Source organism: Ornithodoros turicata, chromosome 7 (assembly GCF_037126465.1).
Source record: "Ornithodoros turicata isolate Travis chromosome 7, ASM3712646v1, whole genome shotgun sequence".
In the NCBI taxonomy this organism is placed as follows: domain Eukaryota; kingdom Metazoa; phylum Arthropoda; class Arachnida; order Ixodida; family Argasidae; genus Ornithodoros; species Ornithodoros turicata.
Genome location: NC_088207.1, coordinates 21,467,044 through 21,494,532, shown reverse-complemented (window position 1 = coordinate 21,494,532; position 27,489 = coordinate 21,467,044). Strand labels below are relative to the sequence as shown.

The 27,489-nt window shown below is 45.4% G+C and overlaps 1 protein-coding gene across 1 annotated transcript in view; it reads right to left on the bottom strand.

Moving 5' to 3' along the window:
• Positions 1-27,489, bottom strand: part of LOC135400330 (leucine-rich repeats and immunoglobulin-like domains protein 3) — a 72,527-nt gene that overhangs the window by 21,933 nt on the left and 23,105 nt on the right. Inside the window, exons 3-4 of the mRNA XM_064632161.1 lie at positions 259-330; positions 87-158 (exon numbers count right to left, since the gene is read on the bottom strand). Coding sequence (XP_064488231.1) covers positions 87-158; positions 259-330 — 144 coding nt within the window. The remainder of the gene's footprint in view (positions 1-86; positions 159-258; positions 331-27,489) is intronic.

The window sequence follows — 27,489 nt, the reverse complement described above, 5'->3', positions numbered from 1 at the left end:
GTGACACACACGGAACATGCGATACGAAACAAATTCCCTGAACGAATTCTAGTCCTGTGTGTGTCCCATAAGAGGCGTGTACTCACAGAGAAAGGTCTTCCAGCTTTGGAACAAAGCCCAGGTTGGGAATTTCCCTCAGTTGATTGTGTGCAAGCTTTCTGCAAAATTTGAAAGAGAGAAACATGTGACGTGCATGCGAGCGGCGTCTCGGGCACACCGTAGCAGTGGGTCGAACACACATGGGTAGAAAATGCTCACAGTGTTTCCAGGACAGGCGTACGCCGAAAAGTGGTGTTCTCCAAGCGTGAAATTTTGTTGTGACTGAGATCACTGGAAAGACAATGAGGTGGCGTTGTGATTGCAGGCCCACAAGACGTGTAACATTGTAGTGGATGAGGCAATTACACATGAAAGAACAAGCAAAATGCAAGCCTCACAACACCCAGTTGCATACTTCGATTGAATGATGTCAGTTGAAGGAAGCTGAATTCCTTTTCTTCGACTGCCATCGTTCATGCGGACTGACAAACGCAAACAATTATTACAATAATGTCTAATGATAATAATACCAGTGATGGCCAGTAGTTAACTACATGTAGTTAAACTACTAGTTAAACTACCTCATTGTAGTTAAAAAGTAGTTATTAACTACTTGCAGAAATGTAGTGGCAACTACTAGTTAAACTACTATTTCGAGTAGTTAACTACAGTAGTTACGTTACTGCAGGCACCAACTACTTCTGATTTTACCGCAAGCTTTACGGCACGATTGTGCTTCCGACTTTTACCTGGAGCTACTTGTTTGATGAGAACGGAGGTGCAGAGCAATTGTGCCGTGCATGTGTATTAAATCTTCACTTTTATCGCTGCTTGCGATTCATATTTAGGTGTCCAAGAATACTATAGAATGGGATTGGTGTTGATGGACAACGTTAAGTAGTTATAGATGTAGTTAAAATACATTGCAGTAGTTAAAGAAGTAGTTTTAACTACCTCCCCTGAAAAGCAGTTGAACTACTAGTTAAACTACTCCATCGCGAAGTAGTTAGTAGTTATAGTTAAACTACTGTAGAAGTAGTTAGCGGCCATCACTGAATAATACACTGACAAAGTAATAGATAAATAATACGAAATTGCCAAACCCCAAAAAGTTAAATATATGTGCGAGACATATCATAATTCATCCAAAACTGGATGTCTGCATACACTTGTATCACATCTTCCTATGAAGAGTACACTGCTCTGACTTCTCTTTTTTTCTTTTCAATAGTGATCGCAACTACTTGTGATATAAACTAGTGACTTTGCATTTTTCTTCTACCGTATTATTCGCTTCCTTGCAAGACTTATTATCCAATGAATATAATTATGTAATGAATAATGGCAGATGAGGATGGCATCTTTAGAAACCACTGTTGCCAGCACTGCTAACTTGCATGTGGTATACACGATGTTACACAGAACACTCCACTCCACCAAGATATGCATTTTCTGCATTGCAAACCAGAAATTATTTTCCTTGTACGAAGCAAAAAAATAAAACAATGGTGCTACAGCTCATGGATAAAATGTCTCTTTCTGCAAACGTAGACTACTTAACTTGCAAGAAGAGAGTTTATCAATAATAAGTTCTAATGGCCATTCAAAGTGTTTGGTCAAACACATGCCCTAAGTAACTCAAGGGCCATCACGATACAACCCCAACACAACATAACCCAATCCAGTCACTTTACAACGTCAATGTTACATTTTGTGGCTTCCAGCTCTGTTACACAACCAAGAAAAAAAATGGGGAAAGAAAAAATATTCACAAGTACGTTCGAGCAAAGAATAGGACAAGCACGAAGCGTTGAAATTCTATCGTGATATTGTGCTCCCCAGCCCAACGATGGTTACTAATTATGCTTTCCTACTGATATATTTCCCACAGTCCGCTTTCCTTCCCACTATTTAATATATAGCCTCAAAACAAGACCTCAGCACTCGACCAAATGTGGGGTTGACCATGTGGATTATTCTCACGAGGATGAAGGGAACAAAGCATGCCAAACCCATCTGGGATCAGAAGCTGCATAGCGAGGAAGCGAAAATAGCGTGGAAACAGACAATTTCAGCAGCCGTGCGTGACGACCACGTTGGCTCAGCGTGTACATATATCAGCGCCCCGTATCCATCCATGTCATGTTTCCACCGCGCTGATTCATCTTCCAAAGCGTGCAAAAAAAAAAGGTGATAGTTGGGGAGTATATCATCGCTGAAGCAGCAGCTGGTGCATTTCACGTGGCTAAACACGTGCATGCCGGTACAACGCGCCACGTAAGGCTGTCGTCTGCGAAAAAAAAGGAGCAGCTCCTAACTTATCGTCTGCATCGAAGGAATGCGCTTTGTAAAGGCGTTTTTCCTATCGGTTGCCGACAGAGCAGCTCCCACTGCACCTAGTGTACGCATGGATTTCAATGCGCTTGCTTCGTTCTTGTATGCACATTAGAAGCTGCGACAGGAAAGCTGACAAGAAAACCGCAACGTTCTACGTTCGTCTATGTATCGTGGCGTCGCATATCGCGTTCGGCGAAAACGAGTGACTCGCAAAGGCTGAAAACGTGAAAGAGGCGTACAAATCAAATATATCGCCCCCGAGTTGTTGATCTCCGGGTTTTCCGTTATAAACCGCTTTGAACATTTTTCGTGACTCGCGCCACTAAAAGTGTTGACAAAGTCAAGGGCAGGAAAGCTCTTGTCTTTCCCTCGCGAGCACTTTTCCTCGTTTTATCGGTGTTCGTTTCCTTCCCGTTGACAAATACAGCATGCCAAGAACGGGCCTTCGCATATACTTACACCGCACTCACGCTGCAGGCACGTGATCAAGGTTGTTTGGATTTAATCCACGTGGATTTTATCCGGTGGATTTCTTTGGATTTTATCCACACAATTTTATATGGAATTTTTAGATTTTCTCTAGATGGTTATGCGAAGACAATATGAATTTAAATTTCGCACGGAAAACTCCCGGTTTATTTTCTTGTAGTGTTGGCTAGCTGTTTGCAAAAGCCCAGGTGCGCGCAACGTTAGCTTTTAACTTTGTAACGTTTTAACTTAGAACTTTTCTTATTTAACTTTTTCCCCGCCTTCTTCTACTTCTGCCCATTCAGGAAGAGACTTTCTTCCGCTTCCTTCCACGCGTGCATGGAACTACACTTTTTGGGAAAGCAATACAAACTGATACAGTGCTGCTGGGACAGGCAGTTCCGTAAACATAAACTATGAGAGGTCACACGAAATCAAGAACAGCAAAGCGCATTTGTTTTGAGTCTGTGTCACATTTCTAGTCTCGTATATATTCTCCAAAAATATCCTGAAATATCCGGGGTTTATACAAAAAAGCCCACTGGAGAGGATCTTTTTAAAAATATCCGGATTTTATTCAACCCTGCACGTGATACATCGAAGATTGTGGTCGCGTCGATGGTGCGCATGTCTCTTATTCGTTTGTTAGCACGGTTAGAAAATCTGACGTTTCGCACCCGCAGCGCGTACTTTCTTACATCTGGCAATAACACAATGCTTCTCTTTTCAGCGCCCTATCCATCTTTCATTGACGCACAAGACAGGAAGCGAGTCCCAGGACGAACGCGCGGCAGTGTCTCCTGTTTCGACAACTGTCACAGCTGTGTTTCCGCCGCTTAAAATCCACCCATTGAACCTGCAGTCAAGCAGTCCGTTGTCGCCCCTAGACCAAAAAGGCATGCAAAGCAACGTAAAATCAACCTTCCAGGAAACACCATCCACCTTACAGTGGGTCTTTTTTGGCACCTTTTCAGCGGAGCTGCTAAAGACCGCGCCTTTCACTTCTGTTGCCCTGAAACGGGGGAACCCGTTCACAAAGGGACGGCGGACCACCTGCAAAAGCAACTGTCTCCGCACCCCTTTTTTGTGCACCCCCGCTTTACTGGACCGTCTAATCTCATTCGTGGAGCCCGCTATGCCCTTCACGCCATACACAAAGGGATTTGCTCCTTGTTCCGTCCACGCAGCGTCCACGTTCTGGGTCATTGTCCACTCCGGGGAAGGCGCTAAGACCAATATAAATCGCGCGCGATTTTTTTTTTATATCAAGAGCTGTTTAGATGTAACGTCCTTTCTAACCGACCCGCATCAAAGTGGTGTAAGTGGTCAGCGTTGCCTGCGAATCGCACAGGAAAATGAGCAAAAGTCGGGCAAGACATCCAGGATGCAAACGGTTTTTGCACAAAACGGGCTGTACCGTTTGATAATATTGAAATGCAAGTCATCTATACAGCAGGCCGACGCCGCTCAGAAACTGGGGAGAAATTGTAAACAAGAAAACGAAAGAAAAAAAAAACAACAACAACAGCCTACAAATACGGACGGCAGTCTCAACAATGCAGAGACATCTACACAAATTACCACGTGTTTACGACTACCAGTCCGTCTGTGTGGCAGGGACGCGTGCGCTTATGAATTTTTGCTGCTGCCCTTGTACCAATAATAATCAGTGACACTTCGGTATGCTGCCCGCGTAGACGAAAATGCGGAACATCACGAAAGCACGCTTCCTATCGAAACAGAAACCACCCACACGGCCCCTGCCGCTTTCTAATGCGCGGCATCGCGTACCGCCAACGCGTAGCCTCGCAACCGGACGCTAATTCCATTTTGCAGGGCCGCATCACGCATCTACATCGGAACCTGCGTTTAGGCTGTGTGCACTTAACTAGGATGCACTTCGCCTTCGGCTTCCGACGACTATTCGCCAAGTTTCGATCCGAGAGAAGAATTTTAATGGAGCAGACGACGAGTCCGGGTGATGTCGTCTGCTTACCAAGCGTCAGCTTATAAGTTATAAGCGTAGTTCTACCAAATGAGTTTTGCATGGTGAAGATGTGTTTTTGTTATATTTTGTTCTGTAAAGTAATTGTCGCTCAATTTTGGTCGTATTCGAGAGCAAATAGCGAAATAATAAAAGAATGTATGTGTACGACGTTTCGCCTCTACCGAGCAAGCGCTTCGCGTGTCAGTGAACCGTGTTCTCGGGCTCCACTATAGGAATGTATGCGTTGTCACGTTTCTAGCAGAGCGGCACTTCTGCCCATAGCATGTAACACACGAAGAAAGCGCAGGTTACAAAGCCATGTTCGCCAGCTTGTCTGCTGCTCCCGCATTAAATTAGTCTCCACGTGTGCACCCTCATAACTTGTGGTAGCGCACGTTCACTGCAAATGAACTTGAAAACATGTTGGCTCACGGAAACGCAAAGCAACAGCCTGTTCGTGGCCGCAAAACAGACGCATGGTACGTATTACTGCGACAACTATCTTTCCGAAATGTTTCTCACATTCAATGTGCTGTTCGAGAATAAGTTTCACATTTATCATTTCAAAAGCGGTGTGATTTCTTTACTTCATATTAGAACCGCCAATGAATTGCGGCTGTGAAATTTGTTTAGAGCACGACCTATTAGATTATAACGACCACGTCATAGGCACCCCTTCCCAGCGCCGCATTTGGAAGCTATAGCGGTGGCGCTACTCATCGGCCCGGTTATTGCTTCCTCAATTTCTGCAATAATTTGTACTTCAACTTACCTCAATATTTTTGTACAAGCAGTGGATGTGCCAAGGGAGATGCTTATTTCCAAAGTTGATTATCATTCTCATTCTACGCGTTTTCATTGGAGCTGTTGCTGTCGTCTGCTATGGTGGTCGTTCGTCCTCTTCTGCGCGTTCAAAATTCAAATTGCCATCGTCCAATGATGATGTAATCTCGCGGGACGATGAGCAGCGCCCCTTGCGGATCGTGGGGATGGGCTCCTCATAGGGGTTGCCGATTATGACATGGTTTTTATAATCGAGTAGGTCGTGGTCTAGAGACGCGGTTTACATTAAAAATACCGCAGCAGGTAGTACAGAACCCACACGGGCTGAGCACTTCCGTTCCAATCAAGGCGCCGGAAACACCCATCACTCCTATCACGCGTATCAAAGCACGATCGTATAGTGTGTGTGTGGGGGGGGGGGGGCGAGAACCGATAAGAAAGCCACGGAAAAACCAATAACATTAAAATCTCTCGTCCCTATATATGCCATTCTCTTCACGTATACTTCCCAGTAACTATACAGCATGAACTCCGCACAGATTGACATCTTTGAAGATAACGACCTATACGCCCGCTTTTCGTTGCAGAAGCCCTCTTATCGAAACTCCGTACACATATACGCAATTGCAACACATACGATGTCGTTACACAACCAAAGCGAAACACAACCGGAGAAATTGTTTACCATATATCCGCGGTGTGGTAGCTTGGGTCCCATTCATGTGGCTTGACAACATCGCGTGTTATGCGTTCCGTACGGCATGCTAACGAGCTGCTCGGCATGCCCTGTCGGTATGGGCGATTGAGTGCTATGATAACGGCCGTTTCTGCTCGTAAAAATATGGCCACATGCCGTGTCGGACGTTATAGATTTTTTTTAATCGGCACGTAAGTTTTGTGGAGCGTGCTATATACAAGACCCGTCGATTTTTGCGTTGGGTGTATGCTGTAAGTAAAATTACTTTTTCGAAGTAATTGGATTGGAATTAGAGTTACGCCGAAATGGTAATTGAGTTGTAGCGGTAAATCTATGCTTAGCATCACCATAATAACACGCCTGACTTGAAGCTGGGATGGTCCCCCAGAAATTCGGTGACCGCATTGAAAGTGCCGCAGTAAAACGGCGAAAAAATTGTATTTTCTCATACAAAGCGCGCCAAATCGCACGCAAATAAAATTCCAAAAGTTTACATTACAAATTACATTACAAAACATTACAAATTACTTCCGGAAGTAATACTGTTACAATTTCATAATGTCGAAAGTAATCCTCAAGGTAACTAATTACTGAGAACGTCATTAATTAGACTTTAATTACTTTACAGGTCCCGGGTTCAAATCCCAGCCACCGGCTGTGCTGTCTGGGGCTTTCCCTGGGTTTTCCGGCAGGCTTTCCCAGACGAATGTCGGCACAGTTCCCCTTGAAGTCGGCCCAGGACCCATACTAACCCCTCTGTCCCCCACTCCTTCCTGCTGTCCTCTCTCCATCTGTCCACATCTGTACGTCACTCATAGCAACAGTTGCTTCGCGGCACTAACACGGAAATTAATAAACTTTACAGGTCTGAATTCGTCGAAATGCAAAAAAAAAAAAAAAGTAGTCACAGCCGTAGGCAAAGGTAGTCACAGACGAAATCCACGCTTAGGAATCTGATGTCGTTCACACCTAAGGATGAACGCGAATGGTTTATGGCGTATTCGGCAAAACTTTGTTGCGAACGTCTTCCGATACGCTAAAACTCGCTAGCGTATACCAGAGAAGAAGAAGAAAAAAAACGCCACCAGGAAACAAAACCGTTATTCCCAATCGGGAGCGACCGCGGCGCAGTTTGAAGACCCAAAACAAGTCATGTTTCATCGCTGTCCTTAATTAGAATGGCAAGCGCAACAAATAACAAGGCCAAAGAATAAAACAGAGAAGCGAGCAGACTGGGATAGCCCTTTCCTCCGTCTGCTCTGCCTTCTTCCATCCAGCTCAAAATAGGAGCACAGAGATGAACCGCTTTCGGAGCTGCCGCCATCACCGTGAGTCATTCGCACCCAAGCGGGTCACCTGTCGTCTGCCTGTTTCTTCCGAGAGAATCACGCAACGCACACGCCGGACCCCGTTGCGTCAGACACTGTTGCGCTTGAAGATAGTCTCAAGCTGTCGACTTGCCTGTATAGATTGCAGAGCCTTATTCCCACTGTGAGTTACGTGCGGCAGACACTCTATGCTGCAAAATTTCGCCACAGAGCACCCTTTAGGGATTTGTTTTTTTTTTACGTTTTTTTTTTTCGTGGGGGGGGGGGGGGGGGTGAAGTATGCACGAGCGATGCAAATGGTGAAGGTACTGATGATGATGGTGATGATGGTAAAGGCAATTGAGACAAGGTAGACCATAATCAGCGAGTTTTGCCTCGAGTCCGTGGCTCCGCTTTGCAGACAGACTACCGATAGTGACGTCACGGCATGAAAAATGTCGACTATAAATTTCGATTTAAATATTTGACTGCCTGTGTAAATTGGGTATTTTCTAGAATGACTGAGCATTATGAAAAAAAAAAAAAAAAACAACATCACAAGGTTCACTCTGTCCTTTTTTCCAGTGGGTTTGGGTTTCGATGGGTTGTGTGGCACTTTGATACATGTGGTTATTACACGATGCACGACAACACATTATACTGCATGTCAGAGTATTGACGAAAAAAATCATTTTTTCTACGTGTTCGTACTCGGCAAGATCAAAACCCAACAAGAAACTTCGGCGCATAGGGTTGAGAGCCTCCTCCGGCCGTTAAGCACGTGACTTCTCCCGCGGCCGCTACACTGGCACAGGTGCCTGTGGTGGTGTCACGCTCGGAAGAGATTCGGGGGAATTTTACACGCGTCTTTTACTCCCTAAGCTGTAGGTCTTGTAAAATGCCACTGCGATGCAAACAGCACCATTTTAAATACACGTAACTCGCTAACTCATCAATACGTATATTATCGGCATAACTTATGTAGCTAATTCATATGTAGCTGTCGATTTGTGTCGATAACCAAGATGTTCTCAAAATATCGATAATTTTAAAAGACCGATATGTATGTGGGGTTCGGCAAGATAAAGCATGGGGTTTGTAATGAAGACAAAATGAATAAAATGTGCGTTTGGGAGCCGAGCTATACATTAAAAGATGCATTACTTACGTGCTAAAATTTTATACGTGAATTGCAATTTGCTCCAGTCCTTTGTGAGAAAACTGAAAAATAAAATACCGCTGCCATCTTAACATTTCCACCACGCGCGTATGCGAGTACTTGGATATAGTTTCGTACAGAAGCCTGAACTTTGTAGCGATATTTAACTTGCAGTGTTTTAACAATCTCCGAGCATAACATGCAGTTTTGCCGTACCACTTTTAGGGTTAACTGCGTAGTCACGAAGATTCCCGTCAGCTCAAGAAAACGGCAGAATAGGGCTTTGATAATGCATCGGAACGAACGGTTTTTCATTTTTCGAAATTTTCATATAACATATTAAACATATCAGTATAACATATCAAACATATCGGAAGTAATACAGGACATATCGGAACATATCGGAACATATCAAACCTGGAAGCTGAAAATTTTCTAATTCCTTTTTTTTTTTTAGTAACCCATACGACACTGGCGGTGTCCGCCCCGTACAACCGGTGTTCTCTACGAAGAGGACCAAATGCCGTACTTTATCTTCGCTAACCCTGTATCGTTCCATTCCTCGTGGTCATACTGCTTTTGGCTTCTTCGATACAAGATGCGCGCGATGCAGTGCCCACACAGCAGGGCTTGTGCGAGGCGTCGCGAGACAGGTTTTTTCCTCCGGACGCATACAAACGATGTGGAGCCCCTCCCCTTGCCCACCCCTCGCTCGAACGGTCCATCTCGAAACCTGCTCTTATACTTGGGGCTTTTATTATTAGAGCCCCTCCGCGTCTTCGCACTTGTTCTATGGCCCCCCCCCCCGCCCTTGCCCCCCCCCCCCCCCCCCCGTTTGACGATAAACATGTGATTGATGCGGCGTCACTTCATTTTATAGCCGACACCTGCTCTGAACTGGTGACTCCCTCCACCTTTTTTTTTTTAATTTTTATGATTATCATTATTCCTCGGACGCTATCCAATTTGCCATAACGAAGGCCGACGGTCGTTTGGCGAATGTGCGGACAGTATGCAAATTGAGGTTCGCATAATACACGTGGGAAAAGATGCGACAGAAAAACGTGCGAGACGAGAGGTATTTCAAATAGGGGATGGATCGATACAAGGATACAGATAAGGCCGGTTTCGCACTACCGTATTTGTCGTCTGTTTGCTTCAAATGCAATCGGGCTCCGTAGGTTCCAATGGGCCCGTACTGCCTCCGTTAAAAACACGGCCGAGAAAATGCGTCGGTAGCACTCTACGAAAGCGATAGGAAAAAGGAAGCTGTCAAATCAAAGATTAGCAAAACGTGGTATCGGCCACGTCAAATAAATCAGCCGATTGCGCAATTTTTTAAAATTTCTTGTTAGCACCGCGAAGCAACTGTAGCTATGTGCGGCGAACAGACGTCGACAGATTGTGAGGGCAGCAGGAAAAAGTGGGGGACAGAGGGGGGTTACAGTCAAACTCCTTTATAACGAACACCTTTTTAACGAAAATACCACTACAGCAAATTTTTTTTGCGGTCCCGCTGGAGCCCTATAGGTCCAATAATGGACATCCTTTTTAACGAAAATACCTTTACTGCGATTTTTTTTTTTTTTTTTTTTTTTTGCTGTCTCCTGAGTTTCGTTGTAAAGGAGTTTGACTGTAGTATGCGTCCTGGGCCGACATCAGAGAGAACTGTGCCGCCGTTCGTCTGGAAAGTCTCCGGAAAATCCGGGGAAAACCTGAGACAGCACAGCCGATGACAGGATTCGAACCCGTGTCACCTCCAAGTCTCGGCGTGGAAAGCGATCGTCCTTAACCAGTATGCCACGCGAGCTGGTACCTGGATAAAATGGCGTGGTAACAGTCTTGCTATGGTGGAGACGAATTCCATCATGAAGGTGCCTGAGCGATGGACGCATTATTGGGTGTTGTGTTTTCTCTGTCTTCTGCCCATTGCTCAGGCACCTTCAATATGGAGGCGACTGGATTTCAGTTGGAATATGGCAGTCGTCGAAATGCCAGACAGCGGCCAGTGAGTGTTTCTCGGCGTCGAACGTCTCCCCCTTTCCTTTCCCCCGTCTTCCTTTATGCTTTATCCTGCTTGGTTGTTTGTTTGTTTGTTTGTCCAATTTTTCGTAGCTGACCTTTTTCTTTCTTTTTGTTTACCCACAAACGCGTTTTGGAGTAGCCAGTTCTGACTGGGTCGGGACTAACCTCTCCATATTTTTTTTTCTTTTCCAATCCAATCCAATCCAATCCAGACAGCGGCGGGAATTGGACAATATTTCAGTTGCCCATGTTCTGTTGAGGCTTGTGTTCCTCTGTTGTGTGTCTCAGCGTCAGAACCGTTCCGTTATGTTGGCTTTCATGTTTTTTTTAGGTTAGGTTAGGTTGGGTTGGGTCGGGTATTCGAAACCATTACCGTGAACAAATTTCCGGGTGGTATAGCCCCCTATACATTTTTCGAAAGTGTGGGAGGACTCGCTAGACATCGCCTCCCACTCACTATGACATATAGTAGCATTGTACCTGAACACGATTGCGTAATCCGAAAGGTAATTGCTGGAGGTGTAGGCGTAATATGAGAAGAGAACATTTGGCGGCGCAATAAAACAAAGATAACTATAGATAAGGAAAAACAAAACGGGCTCATCCCGAGCAACGTGTATAGACAGCGTGTTTTCTGTTTTTTCTTTGTTTGTTTGTTTGTTTGTTTTTGTTTTTCAGTAAGAACGCCACCCAACGCGTACTTGATACTCTACAACGTTGGCATATCCTTGGATATGCCAACGTTTCTCAATATGCTCTGTAGAAGTTTCCAATTCGCATTTCGGCCTTTAAGCAAACAGGTTTTTTTTTAAGTTAGCGAATTAATCGTATCAGTTAATCCAATTAGGCAGAACAGAAATAAATACCAACTGCAGCTAACAACATTCCGTTGGTCTCCTTCGCATAGAGCGCTCCATCTTTTTTCATCGTCTTGGTGAATGTTAGTTGGGATGTCCTGATAAGGACAGCTACAGCCTAACCTAACCTGACCTAACTTAACATCATTATATCGAAGCAGGTGAACCAACGATATTACTATCAACCCATCTTTCAATCGCTAAAACCATCATCATTTTGGTCCTCGTAATGTCACGTTCGATATCCTTTATCCTTTATTAATTCGTGGCAAAAACCGTAAAACAAAGCTCTACACTCCTCGACCCACTGTGTGCACCCTTTCTCCAGGTCAGCGCAGGGAAGAATTCCTCCCTGCAGAAGATGGCTAATTTCGCCGAGGAACCATACCAAGACAGAGCGGCGCCTCTCGGACGTAACGAGGAGTCGCTTTAGAAAATTGGGGCCCTTGTTCTAGCATAGCAAAAAGTGAGAGCGCGCGTCGGGTATATACCTGCTTGTCGGCGGACAAGGCGGGGCAACAACTGCTTCGCTAATCGTTTCCACGCCAAGGGGCAAGAAAGGCGGTGGCATCGCTCGACGTACCGTCTACTATGTAGGTCTATGGGTCCCCGTCGCGACCCTATATCTTGCGCATGGAAGATAATTTGGCTCGTCGAACTGCGAAAGGTGAAATCCGCGTCGAGCGTGTCATTTTGTGTGAAACCACCCAAGAATTTGCCGAATCGCGCAGGATCGTTTTAATAGAAAACTCGCCCCGAGAAGTTTGAATCCGTTCCTTTTGAAACAGAAAAAACGGCTGGAATGAAATCGCGGGAAAAAATCTCTCTGGCATAAGGGACAGTGATTTTTGTAATTTAATTGAATTAGTTTTAATTTGCAGCATATACAGAGAGTATACCGACGGACGCCGGAGAAAAACGCCACCCAAGTTCATTTCGTCGATTGGGGCGCCGTTGGTTGTGGCGTGAAAGTGACACGTATATAAGACCGGACTGTTTTTTTTTTTTCTTTCCTCCTTTCTGTTATGGTAAATTAATGGTCAAAATGACGCAGTGTTCGCACAGGGCCCCCAATGAAGTTGGGCTGTCGTTCACTGCGTAATTCCGGCACCCAAACAATGTTTTGCGCCATACGCAGTGACAAATCTTTATTTCATTGGTGCCGCAAAGAAGTACGCGGAGTCGTCAATGTAGATTGCGCAAAACAACGTATGAATATTCTGCGCATGCGCACTGACGGCCCCTTATTTATTTCTATATAGTGGAAATATAGTCCTTACTTCTATATAGTGGTAATTCTCAACTACGCATCATTCTAAAAGTGTTGCAGGCAGTCGCGCGCGCATTCCAAGAAACCAGCTGCGTTAGCCATGTGCAGTAGCCTTTCGCAGCTTGTGCAGCAGAACGTGCCGCCTAATACCGTCTCTGCCAGACGAGTCTTAATCGAATCATCACACGCCAGGTGGAATTAACGTCGGACGACCTTCCAGGAGGAAGATGCCTTATAACCAGACTTGTGCGTAACGCGTTACTAGTAATTGCGTTACTTGTAATCAATTAATTTTTTGAGTAATTTTTCGAGTAATCAGTTACTTTAAAGTCAAAGTAATTTTTCGAGTAATCAATTACTTTTCTGAGTAATCGATTACTCAGTAATTGATTACTTTCCCGGCAGAGACTAACTCATCTTTTAGATGTTCTGCCCCAAGTCAAGATCTTCGTGCCGTCAGCCTTTGTTCTGGAATTTCAGGGTCTCTCCCCCTAATCTGTTCCTGCACCAGTGTGGTGGTACCTTTGTGGTAGCTTTGGAGGTTTAGTGAGTCATGGGGAAGTTCCACCCATGATCTTCCACAATCGGGTCAACGTCTTCCTGGGCGATAAATACAGTAGACGTACTTATTTTTGGGTTATTTCAGCTGTTCCACTGTTGAACTTACCTTTTTTCTTCTTTTTTTTTTTTTTTTTTTTGCTGAGGCACACAAAGACTGGTATAATTTGCGTGAATGCAGAGTAACGACCGGAGTAACGCGTTACTTTTCTACTCGTTACTCAATTACATTTAAGGTCCTGTAATTGGTAACGGTAATCAATTACTTTCTCCGTACAAGTAACGGTAACGGTAATCAATTACTTTTTTCGAGTAACGGGCACAAGTCTGCTTATAACATGATCCCATTCGCCCAATAAAGTACCTCTAATGAAATGCCTCTTACGAGCACAAAGCACGTATACACATGTACTGCGTGCACTAAAAACTATCTGCCTCCTCCTCACGAAGAAAACACCCAACGCCGGCAACAATTAGCTGGAACAAAAGAAATGCCAACCTTAATTAAAACGGAACCTCCTTCCCCTCGGAAACGAAACGCACACGCACATTTTACGTACGGCCCACCATGGAAGAAGACAGAAAAGTTCGGAAGAGGAGAAACAAGGAGAGAGAGAGAGGCGGGACCCGCTTTTGTCGACATCAATCTCGTCATCCCACCTTGCATCCCTCGACGTTCGGGAAAAAATTCCGCGAAACTCAATCTATTAGACCACGCTAGGATGGAGTCGGATCTAATCTCTGAACTCATTTACGAGGCGTTAATGAAGCTTATATACGTTCGGGAAAAGACAAAAAAAAAAAAAGATGACCTTGAGACGGCTATTTCTTCTCATTATATTCCGGCGGGTATTGCGCCACTACAGGATTGCGGGATGTTTTCAAAAAAAAAAAAAAGAAGAAGAAAGGAACGCCTTCAATCGAAGTCGCCCTTTCTCTTGAAGCTTTTTCGCTCCTCCTTTTTTTTAAAAACTTCATTGTTGCGCCCCGACGGCAAGGTGTGTTGCTGACCACGCAGCATACTCAGACTCAAGAGTATTCCCGCTGAGCGGCTGCAGTCAAACGCTTTCGACTCCCGCGGTTTATGCAATTAATCCGAAGGTGGTATTTCCCAGAACGGCTGGGACGAAATCTTGCCGTCATTCCCGCAATGTGCGGATGTATATACATTTTTTTTTTTTTCTTTTGCCGTGCGGTCATCTTCTGTCGATTCCAGTAACTGAAAGGGCGAATATTACAGTGTCCACAAATGCTGGTAGGGTGATGTCAGATGTGGGAGGGCGTTATGGCGCTAAACGTCGAATAAAATGTAATTGTATATATATATATATATATATATATATATATATATATATTCCAAAACGCCATCACTCTGCAGTCAGCATCGTATTCTTGAGACACTTGCGATTGTGAAGTTTTAGTGCGTGTCGGCATTTTTGTGCTTGCTGTGCCCGAGCTCTGACCTCCCCGACTGTCACCAAGCAGCAAAATGCACTGAAAGTCGAGTGCAATAGGGGTGGACGGGTAGATGAAAGGCCTTGAACAGATTCATGAAAATAGAGAACATTGATAAGACACATACCGTCCACCCCTAATGCACCCGACTTCCAGTACATTGTGCTGCTTGGGATCTGCGTCTGTATGTCATCTCATCATTGGCAAAAGCTCGTGTTACGGTTCTTTGTGACACAGCAATGGGGTAGAGTATCGCCACTAGCGATGAAAGTCCTCATTCATCATCTTAAAAATAAAGTTGTTGTTGTTTGTGACACTGGCATAATGGTTAGGATGATCGCTTTCCACGCCGAGACTGGGAAGTGACACGGGTTCGAATCCTGTCACCGGCTGTGTTGTCTGTTCTCCCTGAAGTCGGCCCAGGACGCATACTAACCCCCCTGTCCCCCACTCCTTCCTGCTGTCCTCTGTCCACGTCGCCACTCATAGCCACAGTTGCATCGCGGCGCCAACATGGGATTTTAAAAAAAAATGTTCGTGACACACCACATCAACATCCCATTTATATGTGAGTGTGTGTGTGTGTTGTGACAAACTTCGTTCGACTACAGAGCGCGAAGAACAAAAAAAAATCATTTTATCGGCTGCACATTGCACAACATGTACAGTTCGCATCAGAGTTAACTTTAACGCCATTCCGGGCTGAGGACCCTGGTGGAGTTTACTTAGTAGAAATAACGGCGGAGGGTGCTTTGGTCATCCATTTACAGTGATAGAGGGGGCGGTGACCCTCGATATGAAGACGTTGTTTTCCGCTTGGCGCTGCCAGGCTGGCTTGCCGCTTCGCGCAGGCTGGAACGCTGTTCAAGTTAACAGTGACGCGAGCCGTACCAAACCACGTGATATAATAAAAACTGAGATAACCATTTAAAACACAAACACAAACAAAAGCAACAAAAAAAAAACGTCCTTACCGCATCCACCCGTCAAAACAAACCCCAGAAGAGTCTGACCCCAAGATGTTCCACACACTAAAAAAAAAAAAAAAAAAAAAGATTCCAGAGACGGGTTACACTACAAACCATTTCTATACTATACATGTACGGCGTTCCTGCGCAGCAAGCATCATATACGGGCGAGCGCCTGGTATTTACGTCTACATAAAGTCCATGTCCCGGTTATCTGGGGAGGTCTTGTAGCACACGCGAAGTTCTCGCCACTCTTCCTCGGGTGCTGGCTCTACATATCCACCCACAGCTGGGCGGCGCGTCGTTTCCTCAAACACTCCATGTGGGCAGCAGCAAAGACACCTTCCAGATGTGGACGGACCTTCTCTCTCTCTCTCTCTCTCTCGCCCTCATATATTTTCCCTCTATAGACTGAAAACGCAGGCCTTGCAACCGCAATGACGCTTGACGGCACCCGACAGTTAACGTTCCGTCAATACGGACAAACCAGCCGAAACTGATATTTGGGGAAAGGAAAGCAGCTGGATATTGTCGGCCAGACGCGTGAACGTTCACTGGCCTGATAGCTCAAACGATATAGTAGCAGACTGTCCATGTTGCATCAGTCATGGGCAAAAAAGTTATTAGTTCAGCCCTTAAGTTTCGCTAGTATCGCGAATCGAGAAAACTCGCGAACTTTAGAGGCACGCGAAAATTTCAAAACAGAGGAGGAGGAGGAGCTGGAGGAGCTCGCGAAATTTAGTAGTCGCGAATATATCCCTGTTACTCGATTGGCGAAACTCGAGGGCCGCGAAATTAAAGGGTTTTACAGTAACTAAATTACACTTAGCTTGCAAAAGTAGTAACCGCGTTACAGCTATAGTTACCACGTTAAAGTGACTGAGACAGATTACAAATTTTACCTTTTAAGCCAAAAAATCCGAATGAATGTAACTTAAAAAAAAAAGAATTGTTTAAGCTCTTTTACTGTCCTAACATAGTTATACCCTGTCATAATCAGAGGATTTCCCAAGAGCCCTAACCAGTTTCTGTAAGTAGTTTTCGCCAAACCAAAAGGTAACTAGTTACAGGAACAAATTCCTTGTAACTTACCCAATGTAAACTTACCACCCAAGACTAAAAGTGTACCGAAGAGGCATGCACGTTGTCTACCGGTGCGCGTTATACATAGGAGCGTTTCTTGTTTTCGAAAGAGACGTTCTTGAGGAGATTCCGTGCTCCCTCAGGTCTCTAACCATGGTTAATCGAATGAGGAATGCGAGAATTTGTGGAACGGAGCTTTCACTGCTCCTTTAAAGCCACCCCCGTTAAGCAGATACTGTACCCAGCACCACGCCACTTTAGATGAAGGACTATTGAGTCCGGATTCAAACGATACGAATTATAAGATTGGATATGGACTGTATCCAAATTTGAAGTTCCGCAAATTCCGCTCGAGTAGGTAAAACAAAAACGCTCTGAGATCACTGAGACCGAACTTGGCAGTGGGCTACACCAGCACCGAGAGGGAACAAAAATCGGGACAGTCTGAACAACAAGCACCGTACACGTGCACTGTTGGAAAGCACTTGATTTATGTCGGGACGTCGAGAGAGATTCTTCACGCGGTGTTCGCTTCGTCGCTTTTTTCGTCGGAATGCATCATTTCTTGCTGGGCTAGGACAGGAATAGATGGCGGAGACACCTGACAACTTTGTTTTCCTGTTCTACTGCTCAAGACAGGCCTCCGGTGACAAATCCGCCGCGATGAAAAATACATCCTCACGCAACGCATATATAGAAGACTTTTTTGTTTTTGTTTTTTCTCCTGCTCAAAATGACGCGTCTACCCAAAATGCGGAGGACTTTCTCGGCGACAAGCACAGGAAACGATCTCTAATACAGGGTGTCTACCAAACTGCAGCCTTCAAATTCCCTGACTTTTCCAGGTTTTCCCTGATTATTTCAAGCGAATTCCCTGACAAAATCCAAGGGGAACTTGGTTCCTGCTTCTACGTTTTTATATAGATCCCTCATAAGAAAGACCATTTAGTGAGGCTATCCTACTTTTCTGGCCTCAGAACTTGTCGTACTGGCAAACTGCTAGTCGCGGTAATGTTGCTGCGGCATCGCCGCTCAACCACCGGTCGGCACTCGCGAATTCGCCGTGCATCATCATGGTACTTGTCCGCGATTTTCCCTGACTTCACCTGCTTTTTGGCCAAATTCCCTGACAATCCCCTGACTTTTCCAGTCACATCAAAATTCCCTGACAATTCCCTGTTTTCCAGGTTTTCCAGGTTGGTAGACACCCTGTAATAACACGCGCCATTTTATTGAGTAGTTATTCCAGCAAGGCCTCCAGACATGAATTTCTCAGCAGCATAGCAACGTGCCTCATTTGATGCCACTCCCAAAGTCCAACTCCTCCATTTCAGTTGAGTACTGTCATGAATGCGTCCTGTCACACTGGCACGAAAAATGCCATTATTATCTACTGTCATTTGGGTCCCGAATGGCATTATTTACGAAGCTCGTGCCACCTATCCCTTTTCTAGTGCATTATTAAACGCGATTAGGTTGCCGTTGCCCACTCACTAAAGTAAAACGTGTAATTGGGACTACTTTTAAGGGCTAAACGTAGCAGGTAAAAATGAATATTTCAAATTTAATATTTCAAAATACGCTAATATTAAATCGATTTTTGAGTGGATCATGGAGTGGAGTGGACATGTTTTAAAAGCGTGGTTGCTTAATGTTTTTCTAAATTTATATCAACTTGAAAGTTTCTTCCATGATGAGGTATGGATGTAAATCAAAGTAAGAGAAACATCTTGTGCAAACTAAAATCGTTAATCTACGGCATTTCATAGGGTGAACGAACGAACCGTGAGCCTGTGGCGAACCTAACAAAACCAGGAAGTGGTACAGGCGCATATGACGCTAGAAGTGTCCGTGGAGTCATTCGAGGAGAATAATACGCAAAGACAAAAAAAGAAAGAGGAAAAAGAAGAAAAAACTGCGCGCGGGGTGGAAGAATTCGTATGCGCAGGAATATCGAGAGTGTGCAAATATAACAGACGACACCATCGGCACTGTCGTCTGCTACGAAATTCGATATCGTCTGCTACAGGCTCACGTGGCAACAGAAAGCTATGACGTTTCATTCATCTTCTGCTGGAATATCTGGGAGAATGTCGAGTGAATACACGGTAATTGGCAATTTGGCATCATTTGGATCATGCGCAGACGGCTGCTGGGAATCTTGCCGTTTGACATAACTGGATCTCGCGTTATCCCTTTGTTGTGTCTCTGGAGTGATGTACGTCGGTTACCTGCATCATGTTGACAGGGCTGTTATCGCGAGCTCGGCCGACCTTCCGAAGTCCACATGAGACGTGACCCACAGATAAGGCGCTTATCGGAGCCCCCATTACGGGACTTTCTTCCGGAGCTTTCATGTCCTCTGCTGACAGACGCATGACGAGAAAGCAAACACTGGTCGGAGGGAGGTTTCCGTCGTTACGGGAACATTCCGAAGTGCTGTGCAACAGAACTCCGGAGCTCCATGGAAGCACCCGGCAAGCGGTTTGTATTGTTAGGCGAGCGAAAGGGCACGCAGAGCTAATCAACAACACCGTTATAATTGCGTTGAAATGCATGGCGTGCTTCATCGCAATAACCATGCGTCTTCTCTTTTCATCTGTAGATAAATTTACCGCAAATTCAATTGCAATGCTTTGCACGATTACTGTGAGCGTTACGCGAGGATACGTACAAAGGTTAGGACACAGTTTCTAAAGTTTTTGACATCGTATAGTGAATGTTACGTTCACAAACCTAACCGTGTATTCACACGAGCGACATTCCCCCAGAAGCGGAAGATGCGAAAGGATTCATACCTTTCTGCTATCACGTGAGCGCGAGCGCTCAACGTCGTATCTTCACGTACACTGCTAACCGTGGGGAATATCCTGTTACACAGCCACAAGATATTCCGTAGCAGACGACAGGAAAACACGCTGACGGTGTCGTCTGCTAAGTGTCGTCTGCTAAATGCGCAGTACGCCACTCCCGATATTCCCGATATTCTGCGCCGGGTGAATGCTCAACATAACACGGGACGGTACTTTGTCTCTGTGAGCAGTCTTTTCGCCTTTTTCTTCCGCTAGAATATTCCGTGAGGATGTCGCTCGTGTGAATACACGGGAACCCTCCGTGGGCTTTTGGTGGCGCCTCCGCACCACCAGGAGAGCGCATGACAAACGTACAGACCACCGACGTTCGAAATGAATGTGCGCGAAACAAAGAAGAAGAAGAAAGCCTCGCGCCACATTATATTAGTCGGAGGTGTCAAGCGGAGGTCAGACGGGCAGACGCCTCGCCGTATGTACACCACCTTTCTCCGGAGCTACCTTCCTCCCCCCACCCCATCCCCCCATTCTCAATCCATCTCCAAAGGGGGGCAGAATCCGGCCCACGGACAGCGTCCCAGCATGTGGTATAGTGACTGGCAGGCCCTGCATAGGCGACGCGCCCTTCTATTGGGCGTTCTGGACGAATTGCTCGCTCGCAAGTCCGTTGCACGTAATCGGATTTTTTTATATATATATATGCATTTCCTTCTCCCGGCTACTCCGCTTATTCGTAGAACGTGGTGTCATACAATTTAGCTGAGGGCAAGACATCCTGCGATAGTCGGAATGCGGGTTATATTTTACCGGGCGCAAAATATTTGTACCATATTTGACCCGTCTTCTCGCATCGTAAGCCTTCTAGCAGAAAACTTCCTCACGTTATGAGATATATGTTCCTTCTGCGACGAGTTTTTAAGTAGCTGCTAGAACATTTTATAACGTAAGATACAATTATATACGCAATATGTTTCGAGCGTACAAGTTTCGCACTGTGCAGTTTCAAGTGCCAACTGGACTTCAAGTAATGCTAGACCTGGATGATGAAAGAACAAAACAACAGAAAAAAAAAACACACAGTACAGTCTGGTAGTAGTGAGAATACGATAAGTCCAGAGAATGAAACACTCTTTGGAATAAAACTTTCATATTCGCAAGCTTTCGTGCAGAACCTGCACTTCATCACGTGAAAACACACACACAACAGCAACAACAACAACAAAACTTCTTGGTGTGTGTTTTCACCTGGTGAAGTGCAGGTTATATCTGCACGAAAGCTTGCGAATATTAAAGTTTTGTTTCGAAGAGTGCTGTGTTCGTGTTGTGACGCAACAGGTACAGGGCCGTCCCTCAGAGTCGCAGCATACGTGTGATGTTGCCTCTCACCTGGCCGTTGCACAAGTATATATATATATGGTGCACTTGGAGGATCAATTGATGGTGCTATAGGTGAAGCAGAGTTCTTGCGCCGCTGGTCTACCCCTTACATTTCTCCGAGGAACGGCCGCGTGGTCGTGCATGTTTACTGGTTTCCCTAGGTTTATCCGATCTACCTCGTAGTATCTACCCGCGTAATAAACAACATCCTGACAAGAGTGCTTTATTCCCTGGACTTATCAAGTAATGCTGGAAGGAATGTATCTTGGTTCACGCAGAACAGGCCATTCGGTCGGATTACTCAGAATAAACAATCAAATTCAATCCAATTGTCTGCTCTGTTATCGTGAGATTCCATCGCGTTGTCACATGCGGTCGACTGCACAAACACAAATGAATGCAAATTCAAAGACCACATGAATCATTCATTTCGCCAACCTTGCAGGCGAAACAACGTTGTATAGGAATGCCGAGAATCAGACAGTTTGCATAAACAAGACGCTAATCTTGTCCAATTTAGATAAGTCCCTATTGGAACTCACACTAAATCCGGTGAGATCACCGAGATAACGACACAGATTGTTCTGCCTTTGTACGCGATACACGTATCTCATCCTCCGATCGCAGCTTATCACGCCGAGCGACAATAATCTTCATGCTGTAAATGCGCATGTGTTAACACCATCACTATCGCTGGCCCTCAGATACGGGATAAAGGATTTCCGCCTGACCAAGTGATACGGTATGATACGAGGAGCAGTCATGCAACACGTCGGGTATACACTTTTTCTTTTTGCTCAGCGTCTTAACACCGCGGTGCAACCGTAGCTGTGAGTTTCGTACAGACGTCGTGGAGAGCACAACAGCATAAACGTTATGTTAGTATGTGTCCTGGACCAACTTCAAGGGGGGTGACTCGATCTGCTGACATCCCGCGTAGAAAGACTGCCGGATAACTCAGGGAAAACTTCAGACAGCACATGCGATCGCAGGATTCGAATCTGTGACCTCACACTCTGACGATGACCTTGATCGGCATGACTTCGGTGCAAGCATTCCAAGAAAAGCGCACGTTGTATGCACTCGGTTATACACCTGTCTTCCCAGGCAGCACAATGTACTGAAAGTCGAGTGCAATAGGGGTGGACGGGTAGGTGGAAGGCCTTGAACACCCTCGTAAAACTAAAGAACATTGATAAGACAGATACCGTCCACCCCTATTGCACTCGACTTTCAGTACATTGTGCTGCTTGGGTTTTTTTCCCCTTTGTTTATATGCAACAACATTCTAGTTTAACGAACACAGGCACTTGATGCTTGAAAAAAACGTGGCACTGCGAGAGTAAATTACTTACTTCCACAAAAAAAAAGAAGTAATTCTTGGTAACAGAAGCCACTTCCATAGAGAAGCAAGATGTTATATTGTAACTACTTCAATGAGTAACTATGGATACTCGCAACTTAATTACCACACAAGAATAGCTCAGATCCTCTCAATAATCCAACAGAGGGCAGACCGCGAGAGACGAAATATGCCGAATAACATTCTCCGACCGGCGCCAGAGAGGACCGTCACAGCGGTTGCCTGACGAGAATTTTGTCGGATGCGAGAAGAGGGGGGGGGGGGGGGGGGGGTACTTCTCCTCCCCTTCCATACGGCGAAAAAGGGAGGGGGGGGGGAGCGACATGGTTTTCGCACCCCTGCCGCATCCCGCCTCGTTTTCAAAGCGGAGCACCAGTGTGCCGCTCTGATGGCGCGCGGGGACGGCTTCTATACGTATATATATGGCTCCATCATTTTACGTGTCACCATTCGTTAGAAGCAAGAAACAACGAGCGATGCAGCCGTGATTCCTGCGATGTGGGGGAGAGAGGGCGTTATTGGTGTTGTCGTGAACACGGGAACTGTGCCACAGAACAGAGTGTTTCCGCTCGGCGGCCATGCGCCACGTCACACCCTCTCCCTCTCTTCTCTTGCTCGTCAAAAGTGCTCAGCAGGGTACTTGAGCTCCGAGAGGACACGTTCAGGGGGGTGGGAACGTTCCAACGAGCCAGCGGACATCTAGCGACGCGGCATGTGACAGGGGAAAAAATGCATTTACGTATAGACCTTGTCGCGTTACTCTCAAACCACTAGTCTCCGCGCGCTCCTTAGCCTCGTTCCCAGCGACGACACAACAGGGGTGGGCTGCCAAAATCGCTCTTCGCATTGGGATGAATACTGGTGACCGCCGTCTTTAATGAGTATGAGTTACGATAGCGTAACATTCCATATAACTATAGTCATCCGGTAAAGATCAGAGTAGCGTACATCAACGTTCGAAAGGTCAAGGAAAAAGAAGATTGCTGGCTTCCGCGTGCGATATGCAAGGTTCTTCGCGCGAGAAGTGCTGGCTGGCGCGACATCTGTTCTTACACAGGTTCCCGAGCGGGAGAAAATGAACGGTCACGAAATGAACACGAACGGACACGAAAATGAAGGAACTCTGCACACGGCAGTCCACACGAGCACAGTTCCCGTGACTACCATGGGGTGGCAGCACGAATGGCAGCGCCCATTCCTTGAATCACGTTTTTGTGTACGTATAGGTTCTTGTAACCGAGTGACTGAGGCACACTCTTAAAAATGAACTTCACCTCATAGCACGTTCCTAGCCAACCATCATCTCGAATGATATCGTTATCTGCCCCGATTTGTTGAAAACGGGGGGCGTACGCCTTTTCTGTGACAATATGAACAGCATAAGTGTCACAAAAATGGCGTACGCCTCCCGTTTTCAACAAATCAGGGCAGATAACGATATCATTCGAGATGATGGTTGGCTAGGAGCGTGCTATGCGGTGAAGTTCATTTTTAAGAGTGCATGCTGCGCAATTGCGAGTCGCCGAGATTATTGTCCTGACTGCCATGAAAAGGATCGAATGGTGAAATTCACGCAGGCCCATCACCGAAGCGGAACATTAATTTCTTCGCGGCAGAGATGTCGTGGCGAAATATCGTCCCAACTCCCAACTTAAAACGTCCAAAATATACTTTCCACGCCAGCCGTACAATCGCAGTATTCCTTTACACTTTTCACGGTGTAAAAGGGACGTTTTTGTACATACACTATTTAGTATTAATTCCGCTAGCCCAAATGAAAGATGTAATGTGTGTTGAAAACGTGCCTTTCCCACTCTCCAAGACCGAAAATAAAGTTGTTGTTGTTTAATTGGCATATGTATACAGTCCATGAACTGGCGCTTTCTGTGGAATGTGCCCTTTGAAAGTATCTCTCTTTGTAGAATACACCATTTAAGTTGGTGTACATAATACAAAACACTCGCTTCTACGTCGTGTTACCACTTACGCCGAAAGGGTGCGTACCATAGGACGAAAAGACGTTTACACCCGAGAGGTGCAAAAATATATTGTATAACTTTAGCGATATTTCCTCTGTATATATACACTCTAAAAAACGAGTAATTTGTCATTTTGGAGAGTAAATGCATTGCCACAAAGAACAGTCCCTTTTGGGGGTGAATGCACGGGAGTAAATGAATGTCACAGGGTGGGGATTACATCGCTCTGTTCTAGCCGTCTTAGGTAAATAATTCATGTGCGTGAATGAAAGTACTTTGAATTAAACTGTCAACCGTGATATGTCGAGTGACACAAAATTTTGCGACACGAATAAAGCACAATTTCGCGAGAAAGAACTTCTCAACTATTTTTTCGTCCGTGTGAGTGGAATATTGACAAGTTTGCTAAGTTATATCATATTATTATATCAAGTTATATCATAGGCGGCCATCACCAATTTGTTATCTTCCCTGATTCTTCTTTACGTTCTTTTTTTCCTTTTTTCGCACTGTTGTTTACAGGATCTATATGTACATCCTTGCTGGTTTTTTGCATTATGTCTTGATGACTTTAGTGTTGCATTTCTTTTTTTTATATCTGACGTTTCTTTTGTTGTTTGTCGATCATGTTATTTACTTTTTTCAGTTTTTACAGTGTTATTGTCGCCCAACTCTTCCGTTATGTTGTACCCGTTTGGGCCTTTAACGTATTCTAAATAAATAAATAAATAAATATGGCCTTATTCCATCAAATTCACGAAGAGCACATACTTACGTGGACTGTTTCATTCAGGAGGCTATCTGCGAGGTTCAGTGACTATTTGCAGTTCTCGGGAATAAATTTCGGGGCTAGGGGACTAAAATGTGGGGCAATTGCCGCCTAGGGGAATATAGGAGCTGCAATTACTCCCAATTTTACCATCTTATTACTCTTACCATTTCATTACTCTTTTTTTCCCCTTAGAGTGTAGTTACTCGTTAAAGTATTATTTTACCAGTCGCGTATAGCAACCCCTTTTGACAAAAAAAAAATCAAAGCCCGTGGTAGTGAGCCCCATTAAATAACGAACCCCTCCTACAAGTCATAAAACAAGCAAGGCGTGAAGCATACAGCTCGCGTAAATTTACGAGCAACCTTCTCGTTGCGCACTATAAGGGACGAACTGCAACCGGAAGCGTGCCTAGAATTATGAATCGGAATTTGCGCCTCTTCCCCCGAATCCTCCCTTAATGAGCTTCCCATATTTCCCCTACCACGGCCGCTCTCCCGCGCTCTAATGAAAATCGACACCGTGCATCATCATTTGCCGGGCCCTTTACAGTCGATGGGCACATGAACGACACCGAGATAAAAGAGGCGACCGCTGCAATTGGATGTGTTATGAATCGATAAGGCTTTTCGGCAGCATGTTGGTCGAATACGGTCGATCGCGGCACAGCCTGTAGCCACTGTGCGACGCTGTACTACTGCTACAGTTGTGTTCAACTTCAGAAAGAAAATGAATCTAGTCCGTCGGCTTTCAAAATATTATAGCGCCGCAGATATAGGGCGGCTGGACACAGAGAGAGGTCACGCTCCCTCTTGCACCACATAATGTAATCCCCTATACTCACTCTGCTTCCGTATTGGCTGTTAAGACTGGCCGCATAGCACTACGCTGCGGCAAAAAGTGCGCTCCCCCACTGATGGCGTATGGTGGCGCTGTAGTATTTCTCCTGGCGCGCAGACGTACGTAGTTGACGGACTAGATTTATTTTCCTTCTTAAGTTGAACACGACTATAGCTTTGATTTGATTTGATTTGACCTTACTGGTGCAAGGACAACAAGGATCATGCTGCGCCGAATAATTTTGTTGAGTTACGCTACATTAGGTCCAGTTCAGTCAGGCATTTGCATTATCAGAGACTATGAATTTCGTATGCCCATTGTCAGATCTGAGACTGTATGTTCTCATCATGCTGCAACAGCCCACATCATTGTGATACTGGGTAAGGACAACCCAGCTCGCTACCGGCCGAATGGTGTCCAACGTGAACACGATTATAGCACCACTTCCAGTAAGTACTACTACGCGTACTACTGCGAGTACAACAACAACAACTACTACTACAACGACGATGATCGAAAAGATGTGAAAGAAACGCACATCGTTTAGTGTAACAGAAATTCAACGACGATATCTAGGACCAAAACATTTTTAAATTAAACGAAAACGTATCCTTTTAAGTCAAATGAGTCCGCACACAGAACGAATATTGTGGCTACCGGATGATCGTGTTGCAAGCACAAGCTGCTTGAGTCTTGAGTTTCGGTTGGGGGAGCCGTATAGTATTCTTCAATAAATCAATCACTTTTTCATCATGTGACGAAAGGAGGACCGAGAAAAAGTTGTAAAATACAACTTGACGAGCCCGGGCCCCCGTTTTACACTACCTGCGACAACATCACATTTACAGAGTTCAAAACTACAGTGATTATCTTAAGAGCATTCACTCATGCAATATTAGGATCAAGAATTTCACGTGAGCTCAAGAAACACTAATAACACACATGTTTCGACTGAAACTGTCTCGCGTTTGGCATCGTTTGCGTCCCCAATTCCGTACCCAAACTCGACTGACTATATACAACCTTTCGCACAACCGGAAAGAAAAGCACCCAAACAACGTCTACAGAATCGCACAGTAGCTATCCATTCTACCAACCGCTCTATAAAAAAAAGGCGTGTTGCTTTTCCGCACAAGGAAACTGGCGCGACAACGAAACTCCCTTCTGAATCGTCCCACGCGCAGCAGCTGTGTACGCAGAGACACACGCACACACACCGGCTGAATGAAAAAGGTCGTCCGTTCTCGTAACCCTGCCCAATCAAAGAAGGAACTCCCCAATCTGGCCATCAACACACCCACGCCGCCGCCTCAGCACGCGTCGGTTCAACGGCACTCGTCCAATGCGTCGCCCACTG